This window comes from Epinephelus moara, chromosome 8, assembly GCF_006386435.1.
Source record: "Epinephelus moara isolate mb chromosome 8, YSFRI_EMoa_1.0, whole genome shotgun sequence".
Classification (NCBI taxonomy): Eukaryota; Metazoa; Chordata; class Actinopteri; order Perciformes; family Serranidae; genus Epinephelus; species Epinephelus moara.
In genome coordinates this window covers 6,186,783-6,202,898 of record NC_065513.1, presented here as the reverse complement: position 1 = coordinate 6,202,898, position 16,116 = coordinate 6,186,783, and the positions used below count along the sequence as shown (strand labels likewise).

At 40.5% G+C, this 16,116-nt stretch overlaps 1 protein-coding gene across 1 annotated transcript in view; it reads left to right on the top strand.

Moving 5' to 3' along the window:
* The first annotated feature begins 3,044 nt into the window (after positions 1-3,044).
* mamdc2a (MAM domain containing 2a) overlaps positions 3,045-16,116 on the top strand; it is a 59,019-nt gene continuing 45,947 nt past the window's right edge. The window contains exons 1-2 of the mRNA XM_050049936.1: positions 3,045-3,398; positions 3,559-3,684. Of these exons, the coding sequence (XP_049905893.1) occupies positions 3,371-3,398; positions 3,559-3,684 (154 nt within the window). The 5' untranslated portion in view covers positions 3,045-3,370. The remainder of the gene's footprint in view (positions 3,399-3,558; positions 3,685-16,116) is intronic.

Sequence of the window (16,116 nt, the reverse complement as noted above, 5' to 3'; positions counted from 1 at the left end):
CACATCTTTCTGCCCTGGGAGAGGGATCCCTGCTCAGTTGCTCCTTCTAAAGTTCCTTTTATTATTTCCCTGTTGAAGCATTTTGGGGTGAGGGTGGGGGAGCACCCATTATATACTGTATAGGCCTTTTAATTGCTATTCTGTTGCTAGGACAAGAGCTTGGTCCCTTGGTCCCTATTTGCTTCCTGTCAGCTGCTGCATTAACAAACGCTCCGACAGGATATACAAAGGAACCCATTTAGAAAGTCTGAAAAGATCTAAACACTGGCCGAGCTGCTTTGTTCCTCTGCCTGACTGTCTGACCTGTTTACAGTTATGAATGTTAATATGATCATTCCTCAGTGTTCTAAATACACACCATTAACCAAACTCCTACCAAGACATATAGAGCTTTATTTGTGCACATTATCTTGTGCATAAAAACAAAAGGTGCAAAACAACAGCTCACCAGAACCAAAAGTTTTTTTTTTTTTTTTTTTGGAGAGATATATTTGTTGATGTAAACTTTACCATAATAACATTTACATTTTTAAGGGGAAAAATATTGTCTGCATAATCTTATACATAGAGTAGAATAGTATATGTAACTATAATTCTTTCAAAGAAAGAGTCAATTAAATGGAATCCATCCATCCATCCATTTTTTTATCCGCTTATCCAGGGCAAGGTCGCGGGGGCAGCAGGCTAAGCAAAGCACCCTGGACATCCCTCTCCCTAGCAATGCCTTCCAACTCCTCCTAAGGGATCCCAAGGTGTTTCCAGGCCAGATGAGATATGTAATCCCTCGTGTTCTGCCCCTGAGCCTCTTACCAGTTGGACTTCCCTGGGACACCTCTAACAGCATGCCCGAACCACCTCAACTGACCCCTTCTGGCGTGAAGGAGCAGCGGCTCTACTCCGAACTCCCTCCGGATGTCTGAGCTCCTCACCCTATCTCTAAGGCTGAGCACAGCTACCCCATGGAGTAACTTACTTCAGTTGCTTGTATCCACAATCTAATTCTTTCGGTCATTACCCAAAGCTCATGGCCATAGACATGAGCGTCGCAACCGTTACTCTGGAGGGGACGTGTCCCCCCGACTTTTGAAAATCGTTCGTTTGGACCCCCCCCCCCCCCACACATATTTTCCTTGAAATGTGAAGCCAACCATAGGCTAATAATCTCAAAGCTATCACTCAGTGCTCTTTCCATCGCTTTGCTATAAAATCCATTCCACTTCCTGAACAAGAGAATGCCATATCCATGGAAATCCACTCCATGTTTTCAATGTATTTTAGGCTACTCCTCACAGCTTGCATGCACACACTCACTCACTGTAGATTGAACGAACTAAAAACTCTCACACTCCGCTCATGAGATGGGGTTTGATGGATTAAATGAAATCAGCCATGGACATTCTGAGTTTGTTTTTACAAAGAAGAGGAAAGTACCAGGGGATTTATGGTTGTGTGTAGACCCTACGCACGTAGCCTTCACCGTTGTGAGCATTTTTACCTCTGCGGTGGTGTGTCTGTGTCACTCTGCAGTTACACCTCCAAAACGCTAGTCGGCAGTGGAGGTTTTTGTTAAGAGCTGCAAAGTTTAGTTGATTCAAAACACACATTAAATATGGCTTAATAGAAACAATTTCAAACACAAGTACGCAAACTGGCTTCACTATAAATCTCAGAACTGACAGACAAACACTTGCGATCTTTCCCTCTTCTCATATAAAACCAGAGACAACAGCAGCATTTAACAAAGGTAACGACACACAATTTGGCTCCATTACAACTCCTCAGAGAATTCCTCTGCTCATATGAAGCCAGGATAAATCCCGAAGTATATATCCATAAAGGATAAATTACACACAAGACTTAAATGCTATTTTAGTGGAGGCTTTACTGTCTTCACAATATATTGTTTCTTATCTGTAAAATACAAGCAAATGTAAAATGTAAAAGCCTACAAGCTTTGTTTCCACTGAGGGAAAAGGTGTCAGTACACTGAAACAGACAGGAGGTCTGCGTCACCGCGACACGTAGTTACAATTCTGGAGAGGTGCACGTCAGGCTATAGCGTAGACTACGGTGTAGGTTACGGCGTAGGCTCTACGTCGACGTGGAGCTTCACTTGGACTTGGGCTGTTTGACCCCAAAGCCCAAAGTTGTATGTTATTTAAAAAGTGTGCCACAAATCAATACATTTTCCTTCATTTTCTGAATCAATTAATAACCCTATTCACTTTCAGTGAGTCAATGCCGCAGATCCACTTTGTTTGAACCGATTCAACAGTATCCAGTCAAGTTGCTAGAGAGAACCATTAAAAACTAACGTTATGTTCCTGAGTGCCAGCTGGAAAAAAGAAAGATACCAAAGATGATGTCATTCGCGTACAAAAACTACGTGGTGATCAACAAAAAAATGAATTGCAGTAGGCCTATCTAAACGCAACCACTTCCTTGTCTTAAAAAACAAGTACACACTTTTAAAAGCATTCATGATTTTTGTGTATTAAATATATTATTACTCTGTTGTTATAATGGTATTAAATATGGTGAAGAGTGTACTACGTACTGTATAGGACTCCAAACTTAATGTTTAGGACTTGGGACTTGAGGGCAATTGTGATTTGCAGAGCAATGACTTGGTCCCACCTATGATCTATACTGTCCACCTGATTTTGGCATCATATGTGTTGTACACAATGCTTCCTACCTTGGAGCCTACTGCAACCAAGGCACAGCGATATAAAGAAAATAAAGAAAGGTTTTATATTATCTTATCAAACTTCCCCATGCTGGTTTACAGGTGTAGAAAGGATAAGTCCCAATAAAATACTTTGGAATTTAATATAATGTTAGAAGCTCAAATTCATATTAACTTTTATTTGACCACAGTTCACTTGTGCTTTCTGTAAACACAGCCCACCATGTAGGCTTGCTTACTGTAACATGCAATAGAGTCAGTGTCATTAAGAATCCCGACGAACAAATAAAGCCATCTTGTTCGAAATGCAGATTTACTCAAACCTTGGTAAGACTTTCATGACTCTGATTTAAGCCCTACCAAGTGGTGATTGAGGGGGAACTGCACAAAGGCCCTGGGTCGTGTGTGTCCGGCCCTGGCTCATCAGTGTGCCCGAGCACAGCAGCAGAGGGAGGCGGAGAGGCACCGCGACCTGGACCGCTGCTTCTGCTTCCCCGCCCCCAGCACATCCATTCATCCAGCCGGATAAACACTCCATCTCTCCTGCTGACACTGTTACAACATGTGAAAGACAACCCGTGAAAGTTTCGACGAGCAGTTGGCGCTGTAGGTCTTTGGGGGAATTTAACGGGATACTTTCGATAAACTACAGAGGGAGCTCCCAAACTCACCGCGGATAAGATGAGCAGCGTCTGCCTCACTCTCCACGGTAAATCCAACTTATCAGGGGGGAAATGCAGAAAGTTGCACCGGAATTCTTCTGACTTGAGTCTTGTTAGCTCTATTTAGTTCCTCAGAAGTCTAACAAACGTGTTTGAAAGCACAGTTAAACTCAGCGGCATGGATGCTTGTCTTCTCTCCTCTCTCAGTGCTGCTGTTGTGCGGATTGCTCCGGGCACAGCAGCTACTGCTGCCCGGCTCCTGCAACTTTGAGCTGGGCACCTGCGGCTACATATCAGACCCAGAGTACGGCAGCTGGAGCATGAATGAAGAAGGTACAGTGTTATCATCAACTCTGCTTATTGACACAAATGAATACTTCACTGTCACTCATACTACATAAATATAAATGGAAACAAACATGATGAAATCCACCTATGTGGACGTGTATGGTCCTTAAATGACTCTGGTACACAACCGGGTGACATATATTGTGTAATTAGGCCCAGGTTAACACAATGTGGTGCCCTAGGGTCACCACACTCTGAGTGCCCCCCTGCTCCCACTTTACAGGTAAAACAAAGTTACATAAATCTATACAGCTGAAATATCAATGAATCAATGAATCAATGAATCAATCAGTCAGTCATTTATGTGTCACATAAAATCAATCTAGGTATAGTAAAATGCCCGTCGCCACAAGGGGTGGTTGTATGTTTATTTTTTTTTTACCCCTTCTGTGAAAGCCTTATGTAGCTATTTAGAGAGAGAGAGAGAGAGAGAGAGAGAGAGAGAGAGAGAGAAAGAACTGAACACCATAAACAGCTGTTTTGCATCCCTCTGCTGATTTTGACAGACCCTCTTCATAAATATTTATGCTCTGCAAGTGCTACGTTCTTATGTGAGTGCTCTGATTAATTATTGTATTCTTTGATTTTGAAACAGAAACCATGCTGTTGTTAATTGACCTTTCAGAGGATATTGCATGGTAATATCAATGAATTTTATGATATTTTATGATTTATATATAGCTCACAGTGCCAGACCTATCACATTCAGTGCCCTAGGCAATCTTCCCCGGACGACCCCTCCCCCATCCCTTATGATAATCATTATAATTATTATCTTTAATATCCATTGTATTTATCATTAATAAGAACATGAGCTAAGAGAAGTACTGATAAATCAACATTAATACACAACCTAGCTAACAAACAATAAAAATAAATAACAAACAATAAGAGAATATGGTATATGCAAATTTTGTCCCAGAGGTCCCAGACTATTGCCTTATTTTTGCCTTACTTATTTGCATCATTCCCAGCATATAATATACATAGAATATGACAAATATGTTAAATTTCTAGTCGTTGTCTTTGGTCATCATTTGGTGCCCCCTTGGCACTCACCCAATGCCACATATAGACAATCGAGCCCTGTCTGCAGCTATTCACAGGCTAAATTACCACAACATTAAAAGATTTGGCTAGTTAGACAGTGGCCACTGCGAGACCAGGTAGAGCTGGTCTGAGCCACATACAATAATGTACACTGAATTATAACTTTTAAATGTTTTTATTAATGTTGATAGGCAGTTAAATTAACATGAGGTGGAAAAACAGTCACCTCAAACCTTGGTAAAAGACATTTTAATGATCTTTTCTCATGTGTATCAACCTGTGACCCCACGTCAGGGCCATAACTGACTGTAAGGGCGCTCTCTGCTCTTTATTTTTTTATGGTAATTTACAGATTTTGGCTCAAGCCTCAAAGCTTAAAGTTTAAGAAAGTTCTTTCATGTCATATTTTATGTCATGTCATATGTCATATGCATAACAAATCTTGTGACACAGACATTGGCAATGAAATTCTTTGTTCTTTGTACTCTGACAATGCATCATCCCCACCACAAATGAGCTCACTTTTATTAATAAATATAAAAATATTGCTCACAAAAGTAGTGGTTAGTTTCAGTCAATGATATTACCTCCCTCTCATCCTCTTTAACCCTTTGAAATGAGAGGACAGTATAATGAGCAGAGAGCAGAATTCACACTGTTTGTTTGGGAGGAAAAAGGCAAAAATAAAATTAATAAATGAATAATAATAATAAATCCATCCACATATTTATATACAGAGCCACTTTTAAGGGCAGATGGTGTTGACTTTATATTTCAGGAGAGACTGTCACTGTGTGTATAATCTGCTTCAAGTTAGTTGGCTACACTTTAAGAATGTGTTTTGCTTGTAACTTTCTTGAACATATACTTGTTTTGCAGTGGATTAGGTTTAGTCCTTTTTTGGTTAATTAAAAATGTTGCATTCAACAAGTCATATCAGGACATGGACACGTGCAATAATGCCTTTACTGTAATGAGAAATGCAATTGTCTGGCAGCTTTCATGATGCATAAACTTAGAGCTCACTGTAGAGACCTGCTGACAGGACCAACTTTATGAGATTTGCTGAAATTAAACATGTGGGCTATATTCCAAATGATCGCAATGTAGAAAATCTCTTTGAAACAGCTCACAAGTGTCTGCAAAACACAGGAGACTACTTGCAGTAAGATTCTAGGACCACGTTGGAAGATTAAAATATCAAAAAGATCCCCACTCTGTTGGAGCCATTCGCAAATACGGTGATAAATACAACAAAAACACATTTACCTTTGGCTGCATGATGGCTGCAGGTATTTAATAGACTGACCAGAGGACTTTATACAGTCTAAAAACCTGACACATGATAGGAAACTGTGGAATATTGCTCTAAAGTAGGGATGCACGATAATATTGGCACGTCATCAGTATCATCCGATATTGGCTTTAAAATGAACTATCAAAATCGGCCAACATGATTTTTCTTATTTTGCAAAACATTGAAAAGCATTTCATGTCTCCATCTGCTGGTGGGCCATCACGATAAGAGTAGGCATGCATAATATGATGTTAATTCCACTGCAGAAGAGACTTGATGATCACTAATATTAGATGGGAAAAAAGTGGATATATTGATATTGATATCAGTAATCAGCCAAATAAGTTGTTACATATTGGCATATTGGAAATCGGCAAAAAATCCAATATCATACATCCCGACTCTGTAGCACTGCTAGTGGTGTAAGACTCTGCATGGTACCTTTAAAGAGGCAAAACTATGCAGTACATTACATAAAAAAACAGAGATTAGGATAAAGATAAAGAACATTTTGTGTTTATCTTCTCTTAGATTATTTTTATTCTCTAAACATTATTCGAAAGAATGTTTACACCTGGTATTCAAATGCGTCTTTGGTTGAGCCGACCACAAGTTGACAGCTCTATGTCTGTCTGTTCACACCTGGCAGTAGAATATGTCTTCACGCATGCATAATGTGCAAATAAACATGTAGTCAACATCATTTCATTCATCACCATTAGGAGACTACTGCTGCAGGAGTGTGAGCTCTGTGCCTGGGACAGTTATTGAGAGTCTGCCCACACACACATTGACATGGCATCACACAGCTGACTGTTAGCATGTTAAACCTGTTAATGAAGGTTACCAAGTTTAATAACAGTCTGGCCAACTCTGTGTCACTGTGGGTTCTTGGAGCTGGGACACCGCTGGTTAATTGATGATTATCAAAAAAGCAGCCACTGAGTAACTTAGCACCCCGAGCCATCAGTTGGTTTTAATTAAAAGAGAGAGTCATTTAGTTTTGAGGCTAGAGAGGTGCTGTGTGTGTGTGTGTGTGTGTGTGTGTGTGTGTGGTTTTGAGTCAGTTAAGACTCACTGAGATGGGTTATAAAACATGACCAGGGTTTTCCCTTCATAAAACAGCTCTTTGAGGATTTCCTGTCTGTAGACACAGTGCCATCACGTCATGTCTCCCACTGGACTCTTTTGTAGTAAAAGCTTAGTTCTGTTGGGTGACACCAGCTCTGTTCCTCATTTTCATCTTTTGCATCCCCCCATGTTCTGTCATTGCTCACTACAGATGTAGTGTCATTAAACTTGTGTTGCATAACGGTGTCACATGGTGGCTGGGAGATGTATTTATGCCAAGTGAGAGAGGCCTTAAAGATGCCCTCCAGACGTGATATAGTTTTTTCCACTAAAAAGTTCAATTACCTCGTTAAAATTCTCAAAACCACATCCTCTCCCCGTCCCTCAGTGAAAACTCCAGAATGTTTAAGTATACAAATATGTTTGATTTTGAAAAGTTTACCTACTGGACACAAGGTGTATTCTGGCGTTACTGAAATGTGTGCAGGGTGTAAAGTACACTGTAGTATACAGTATACAATATACTGTACTGTGCTTGCACTGGAGGTTTCAAGTTCCCACATCACACCTGTGATGGGACTGGACTTGGGGAAAGTGTTGTGAACATTAGCTGCACTGGTCAGGGATTTTAATCATGTCCCCAGTATGCATATGGTTCATTTTTCACCCCCTCCGCAGACATAATTACAGCCACGATGACCTCCTGTTTTGCTGTGAATGGGCTGGTTCTCCTGTAATGTAAATTCCGTCTGGAGTGATTTCTTTGTATTTTACAATAGATATCTGAGCCTTATTTTTTTTGTCAGTGCAGTGAAATTTGACTTTGGTTAAATTTGACGGAAGTCAAAATGTTTCACTATATATGTCCGCGGTGAAGACAGAGAAGTGGAGATAACTGGAGCTGATGATATTTCAGTCTGCTCTGTTCACAGTCTCTCATCCACCGCTGATAACATCATGTTATAAACAAGCACAGAGTGCTTTCCAGTGTCTAGCAAATTGTTACTATCAAGCTGAATCTCGCGTATCTTAAAACTTAGCAACGGTAATGTTTCATGCAGGCAGTGACTCTCCTCAGCAGCAGAGAGGACAGGAAGATGGATGCTGACATGTCTGTGCTCTTCATTCTTTATAAACTTCACTCTGTATTGGGATGTCAAGAATAGGATTTAATTTATTGACATTTTAGATTTGTTTCTTGTAAGATATTGAGTTTATAATGTGACTTTGCTGTTTTAACATCACTGTTGCTGCCCTAGAAACAACATTTAGTTTTAAGGTTATTTATAAAGTTTTATTTTTTTAATAATGAATTGTACACATTTACACTATCAGCTCTCTGAGACTGTCTTTCACATTCTAGCAAAAATTGATATTAGAACTGGCATATCCCGAGTCAAATCGAATTGAATCGAATCCAATCCAATCCAAGGACCAATTCAGGACCTTGTGCTCCAGGAAAGCCTAAGTTTTAACACATTCATTCCCTCATCAGCACCCCTGGGCTTCTGTACCTTTACTACTTCCTCTGTCTGCATGACAAGTTGGGTGTGTTCTGTGGGTTAGATGCCCTGCAGCATGACTACTGTCAGTTGCATTTATATACAAATTGTCTAGTATTTAGAGAGAAAGACAAACAGGCTGCAATATTATCCTTACAGACAATGTGCATCATCAGTGTATGTCGACTAAAAGTGCTTGTTTTTGCCACTGACAGGCACAGATTTTTGTTCAAAGTGTCTGCCATTTGTGCCTGGCTGTTCCTCACCTTTAAAAAAGACATCTGTAAAACCACTAATTACAAATGATGATATAACTACTAATCTTGCAAAGGCTGGACCAGAGAAGGACGTTGACCACAACCTCTAACCAGACAGCTGAGTTCCTCTGCTGTCTCACTGTGTGCCTTCCAACCTGTTATGTCACTTTTGCTGCTTATTTTTACAGTCAAGCGTTCTTAGTGAAATGCGTTTCTTACTATTAGAGTATTGTGCGTATGAGCAATTAGACATATGTTTGTCAGACTTGCATTTTAGCAGTGCCTAATGTGTAATAATATCACGGAAATGTAAACTGTCACTGGATGTTTATTCCAACCTTTTTGAGTTCATTTGAAAGAGAAAGTGGCTGTAGTTGTGTGGGTACCACACTCATAATGTCATTGGATGTGTGTGTGTGTGTGTGTGTGTGTGTGTGTGTGTGTGTGTGTAGATAAACTACTGTTTTTTTAAGTTTTATGTCCTTAAAAGCAGCTCTTTATTTATGATACAAAACAACTACTGTAAACCTTAAGGTGTGGACAGGGCCTTTATTTACCTCAGCTTCTCCATGTTTACCTTCTGTCTTCACTTGGCGATAATGGCCATTTTCCACAGCATTAGCCTAATTCATCAGTAACAACAGAGTAGTGTCCTCACCACTCTGCTGCTCTCACCTGGGGAAAAAATCAATACGGCATAGTATCACAATATTTTTGCATGGCAATATTGTATCAATACACAGATGCCTAGTATTGATTTTTTTAGCAGTTCAATCCCCGGCTCCTCATGTCTGCAGACCGAAGTATAAAGAGCAAGATACTGAACCCCAAATTGCTCCCGATGGCTGGAACTTAAAAAGAAAAACTGAGTAGCAGGTGGCACCTTGTATGGTAGTCTCAGCCACCTGTGTGTGAATGTGTGTGTGTGACTGGGTGAATGTGTCTCATAGTGTAAAAAGTGCTTTAAGTGGTCAAATGACTAGAAAGGCATTATACAAGTGTAGGTCCATTTACCATCCATCCGTGCTGTGAAAATGGACGCGTTTACAATGTTAGTCATTATAGTAGTAGTGCTTTTTTATTGTTTTATCAGACCTATATTGATGAGCAGTCTTTATTTGTCTTATTTAACACTTACATTATAGTGAATACTAGCTTTAAGTTTTTTTGCAAATGAATGCATTTAAAACCTCATAATTAATAGCAGTGCAGTTATGTTTAGTACTGCAAGTGTATCCATCAATAAGACTCCAGTAAGTTGCAGTGTGGTGGCACCAAGACTCTTTAAATGGGTCAAACACACTGGAATTCCAAACCAAAATATTACAGGGTAGCTGTGTGCACAGGCACAGCTGCCAGGCTGGAATCAGGTGGGCTCTGCCCTACTTTTGGGTTTTTGGGTTAAGACACTAAAGTGATGTGATCCAAATAGTTAAAAACTGGATAGGCACAGTGAAACTGGAGACGGATTGCAAATTTATGAAAGGAAAATTTGGGAATTTGGTGCTGGGTGAGAAGTGAGTCTGTAGGCTGTTTGTGCTTACTTACACATACATGTTTTGATACATTTTGAACACAGCTGTGTCAGCGCTAAACAAAGGTCTGGAAACACACATTATGATCCTGCTCTATGGGAAAAATGCTTATTTTTATTTCTTTAAATAAATCAGAATCATCTTGGGCAGCACTGTCCCCAGGATGCAGTGATGGTGCTCTTGCAAAATAGTGTCATGGGGGAACTTGTTTTGATGGAATGTTTACACGTGGGAGGTGAGCACTGTTGTTAAAGTGGCCAATTCTCTGCAAAGGAAAACGCCGCAAAACAGTAACAGATGTATGTCAACCATGTGATTCAACTTAAAGTGATAAATAAGACAAAAATCATTTGATAATCAAAGCCCCAGAGGTGAAGTCTGACTATACTTGCGCCCTTTTCCGGTCTGACGCCCCAGATTTCATCATGTATCTGTCCCTGCTTCAACGAAAAGCCCTGGCTTTAGTTCTTCTTCTTCTTCTTCTTCTTCTTCTTCTTCTGAGGAGGAGGCGAGCAGCAGGAGCAAGAAGGGTATGGGTCCATGAAATCCTCATGGCAAGACAGGATTTGGGGGAGTACAGGCTCGTTCAGGAGCTACAGCTCCATGATGACCGCTTCCAGGTCTACTTCAGGCACAGAGGGACACAGCCATAATTATTTTCTCCTCCATCTTGCTGTTGATCTGAATTTTTCCGGCAATTTTTTTTCACACTCCACCACATTCTCTGCAATTGGACGCGCCGAGGTGTCGTCACAGCGCGTTGCGGTCAAATTAAAAAAATTTCAATTCGTGCGCAGGCTGGCGGCGCACAGACGCCGCGGCAAGCGCCCTTTTGCGCGCCGCTCAGCTCGGCGGCAGAGCGGTGCGCTCTTGCGCCGCGGTAGCACATACACAATGAATGGGTTCGTCGGCGGAGGTCTGCGCTTTGCGCACTCTGTGTGAAACGGGCTTTAGGCTTTCCTCGTCTGCGTGTGGAAGGGCAGAGAGCTGTGCTCTCTCCGCCTTAGGCTTTCCACATAGGTCTAGGAAAGGCAGAGAGGCCCCAGAGCAGAGCCATACTGCCAAAGATCATACTGCAAATGAAAATACAGTTTCTCTAAATAAAGTGGTCCTGACTGAACTTGCCATTTTCAGCCTGTAGGTTTTTAGCTCAGGGGCTGAATATGGAAGCAGTGATGTGCAGATAGTGGAAGAAGAGGGAGAATGCTGGCCTTAATAGCTACCTAATGGCAGATTTTTAGCCACAGTCTAAATGTGTCTTAATCAATACAGCTATACAGTACTGAACAATCAGGAAATGAACATGCACCTGCAATCAAATCTACCCAATCTAACCATAAACACATTTTGTTGTTTGTTACCCTTTTATCAAAAATATTATGGCTCATCTCTCACCATATGTTGACTTTCCATTAAATTATAGCATTACACATTATTCAATAATCTCTTGCCTTAACTGCATTTTTTAAAAACTGTTACAGCATTTTCTTTGTAATGTTAAGACTTTTTCTTGAAATATTGCAATTTTACTTTTAAAATCTCAACTTAATTCTCATAACATCATAACCTCTTCTTGTTACAGTACTTGGGACTTTAGGCCTACACACATTTAAGGGTAAAATTACAGTGTTGTCATCATAGTATTATCAGTATGCCTCTGCGCTGGGATATCTGTGGCTGGAGATATTATGCTTTGGGGTTATCAAATCCATCCATCCATATGGCTGTCCATCCGTATGTCCGATTCTTGTGAATGCAATATCTCAGGGACGCCCTGAGGGAATTCCTTAAAATTAGGCACAAACGTTCATTTGGACTCAACAATAAACTGCATAGATTTTGGTGGTCAAAGGTCACTGTGACCTTGTATGCATCTCATTCTAGTAAACACGATATCTCAAGAACACCTTGAGGGAATTTCTTCATTTTTAAAACAAACATCCACCTGGATTCAGCGAGGCACTGATTAGAATTTGTTGGACAAATGTCAAAGGTCACTGTGACCTGGAAAAACATGTTTTTGGCCATAATTCAGACATTTCATATGCTAATTATGACAAAATTCCACACAAATGTTTAATAGGATAAAATGTTGAAGTGATGATATTTTATATCCAACAGGTCAAAGGTCAGCTTCACTGTGACATCATATTTTCTAGCCTTTATTCAAAGCCATAACTCAGGAACAGAAGTCAGTCAAGTCAAGTCAGGATTTATTTCTAGAGCACATTTAAAACGACGGCAGTCAACCAAAGTGCTGCACATAGGTGGATACAGAGTTAAAACAACATCAATAATAAAAATAGAATAGATGTAGAAAACAACGATAAGAAAACAGAGCAAACAGTGCAAATATTAAAATAGCAGGGGGAGACAGAAGGGGAGACATTTGGTCAGATTGTGAATTGGTGACACTAATCTTGGGTGTCCAACTTGAAACTAAGCTGATTGTACAGATCTTTTGTGCTGCCGGGGGAAAGACGTGTGTGAAGCATCCGTGTTTTAGTATTTGTAACTTCTTTGCAGCAACGTCCATATTTGAAACATTGTCAGCAGTCATGACTTTATATGAGTCTGGACAGACACGGATGTAAACTGTAACTGCAACTTGAATGACATGGAGGCATACAACCATGAGGTGGTGGCCTTAATAGTTTGTTGTAATCATTTTATCATTTTCTCGAATTAGAGAAATTAAGTCTTTTTTATGAGTTCTGAATTGTGATAATGAGGCAGTTAAAGTTGGCCTGACTTGAAACCTCATGTGTAATTACACTGAGTTAATAGTAAAAGATGAGTCGATTAAATACAATTATGTAATTTTACAGTGTGAGATGTGCTGCATTTTCATCTCCCACATTATAAAAGTGTGTCACCACATTCCCCGTGCCAAGCCAGACATTCCGATCAACTCCCTCTTTTGTCTTGTTTTCCACCGGCTGCTTCATTGTGTGTGTCAAGCCGCAGAGTGTCCCAAAGCAGCTCCCTCTGTTTATGATAATCTGTCAGCACAGTTTATGTTCCCACTGTTAAGATAAGTGGCAGTACTGTAAATTGTGTGTGCCATATCTCTTCCAGCCAAGCCTTTAGCTCGCAGTGTGTTCTCGCTAGTAAGCTGCACAGTCCCTGTGAGCTCTGCCCCACACAGAAGCTTCAGCAGAGACCCAGCGTGGTGTGTACTAAACCACTAACCAGGCTGAGATGGAATGAGCTCCAACCACTGGCCCAGCCTTGGATATTCTGATGGACTACACCCGCTGTGGCAATAAATAGGCTCATAAAAGACAAGACGGGACCATGGTGCTGTTTTCTGTTTGGTTGCCATGGCAATGTGGGCTCGCGCTGAGGAGGCTGCACCGAAAAAAGAACCCAGGGCAGAGTTTGTGGTTAGAACCAGGATGGATATCCTAGGTGATTATATTCACTAAACAGAGACATCAGAGACAGACTTCAGGCTGTGCAGGAACATGATAAACAATGAAGACAGGGATGGATAGAGCGAGGTGGAGAACTGTTAGGACCTCACTGCTGCCCCACAGACCACTAGCAAAAATACTCCTCATCTCTCTCTCTCTGGACTGTTGAGAGCGTCTGCTGGCCAGCTCCTGACTCCTCTCCTCTCCTCCCCTCCTCCTCCTCCTAATCCTCATCTGATGTTTGCAGGATCCGTTTATTCTCCTCCCAGTCACAACTGAACCAAAGTTTCATTTGCAAGAACAAAGAGCCACATTGTGTTCATGCAGTGAATGATACTGATGCTGGAACTGTAGTACACAATGCCCAGTTAGCAGTGCAGCCTGAGGGGTTGATATTGCTGATATTATCTGTTTATAACAGTTATAGGCCCTATTAGTGTCTGTGTACATATCAGCTGACTGTGGTGTATACTGGGCAGAGACACTGAATAATATAGTGTTCATTAATATAAACCCTTCTCCCATATATTTGAAACTTTTGCTCAAACAGGCAATTTCTACACGTCGTCGACCCTGAGATTTCTGATTTACTTACAACACTAATCACACAATATGTCATTACTGATAATATCAACGTTGGTGTTGGCCTCAAAAATCCACAATTCACAAGTACTAGGGGTAAAAATCACCAGAGGCTCCACTATACGATATAATTACAATATTTTAGTCATGATACAATATTATTGCGATTTAAAATGTGTTTCAATATGCTCAGTATTGCAATAAAAAAATATTGTGATTTACTACTTGTTTTCAGTTGCAAATAATGTTGCCAAAGGAAAACGTTGTCAACAATTGTTTTATCTAATAAGATAAAGTTTTCAGTCTGTTCATCTGACATCTGATGTATCTAGCAGACTGAAAAAGTAAATTAAAATGCCTCCGGACAAAACTGGATAGACCTATAACCAATCAGAGCAATGAAAGACATGATGCTGAGCAATGGATAACTTTAAATGATCAATCAATGTGTCATTAAATGAGTGTTGCTGTTTCTGCTCTCAGAACTTGACAACAGATGTTCAACGAAGAAGTTCCACATCTTAGTTGTTTTAAAATATCCCCCAGTGGCACTCCTCTTTGCTAAGCTAGGTTTATACTTGCCATAGTGTCCCCAGTACAAGTTGTGTGAGCCAAAAAAGACGTCATCCCATATTTTGTGTAAAGCACAAAGGCTCTGCAAGTTGTCAGCAAGCTGTAACTTCCAGGGCTGAAAAATGTAGCCAGTGCGGAAGTGACAAAAAATGGCAGTGCCTTTAATGGCCACTTGAGGCTGGCTCTAAGAGCAAGTCGAACCCCATAGACCCCATGTTAAAATGCACATTCATGACAACTGAACAGGGGTTGAACATTTTTATAACTCACCTGTTTATATTTTATTAAGGCTCAAAGTTACACATAATTAAGGGCATGGTTACTCTGAGTGACAGGCTGTTTGCCAGTAGAGTCCTTGGCTTCTCAGTCGGACCACCCTTCGCTCCTTCGCAGCACCAGCCTCTCGTCCAAATATGGTCACGTCTGGCTCCAAAAAACCAAGATGGTGATGGCCAAAATGCTGGACTCCCGGCTTCAAAATAGGAGCCCCCAACCAATGGGTGACGTCTCGGTAGCTACATCCATTATTTTATCTAGTCTTTGGTTGTCAGTCATCATTTGAAACCCGCCCCATGTCAGATGAGTAGTTGTGATTGGCCTGAAGCAGGCCATGTTGGCTAAAAATCCATCTGAACGCATTTCAGACTCTTTGCTAGAGCAAATAAAACATGAGCTGACAGATTGGTGTGGTTCCCAGGCTATGTGCCTTCACCAAAAGTGAAAATACCACAGGTGTGCTGTGGATGTGCTGTGGATGTCTCTGAATCACCAGAGATTGCACTGGTCCTCATCTTGTATATGGGGCATTCTACCGATTGTGTGCAAAGTGCTGTCCCTTAACAAAAAAAACAACAAAAATAATAAGAATATTCAGACATAGATATTTACAAAGATTATGTTATGACCTATTTAAACCCAGGACATTAAATGAAAAAGTGATAAGCTAAATATATACACAGTCACCATTTATAGGGTACTTTCTATTGGGAAGTAGCTGTCCCTAACCCTGACCTCTAAAATTCAATTCATGTAAATATCACTTAAAACATTTTTCATATTTTTTTCAAAAGTGTAATTTAAAACATCTTTGTGATTAAGTTTAAACAGAAGTTGAAAGATTTAGATGTATTGTGG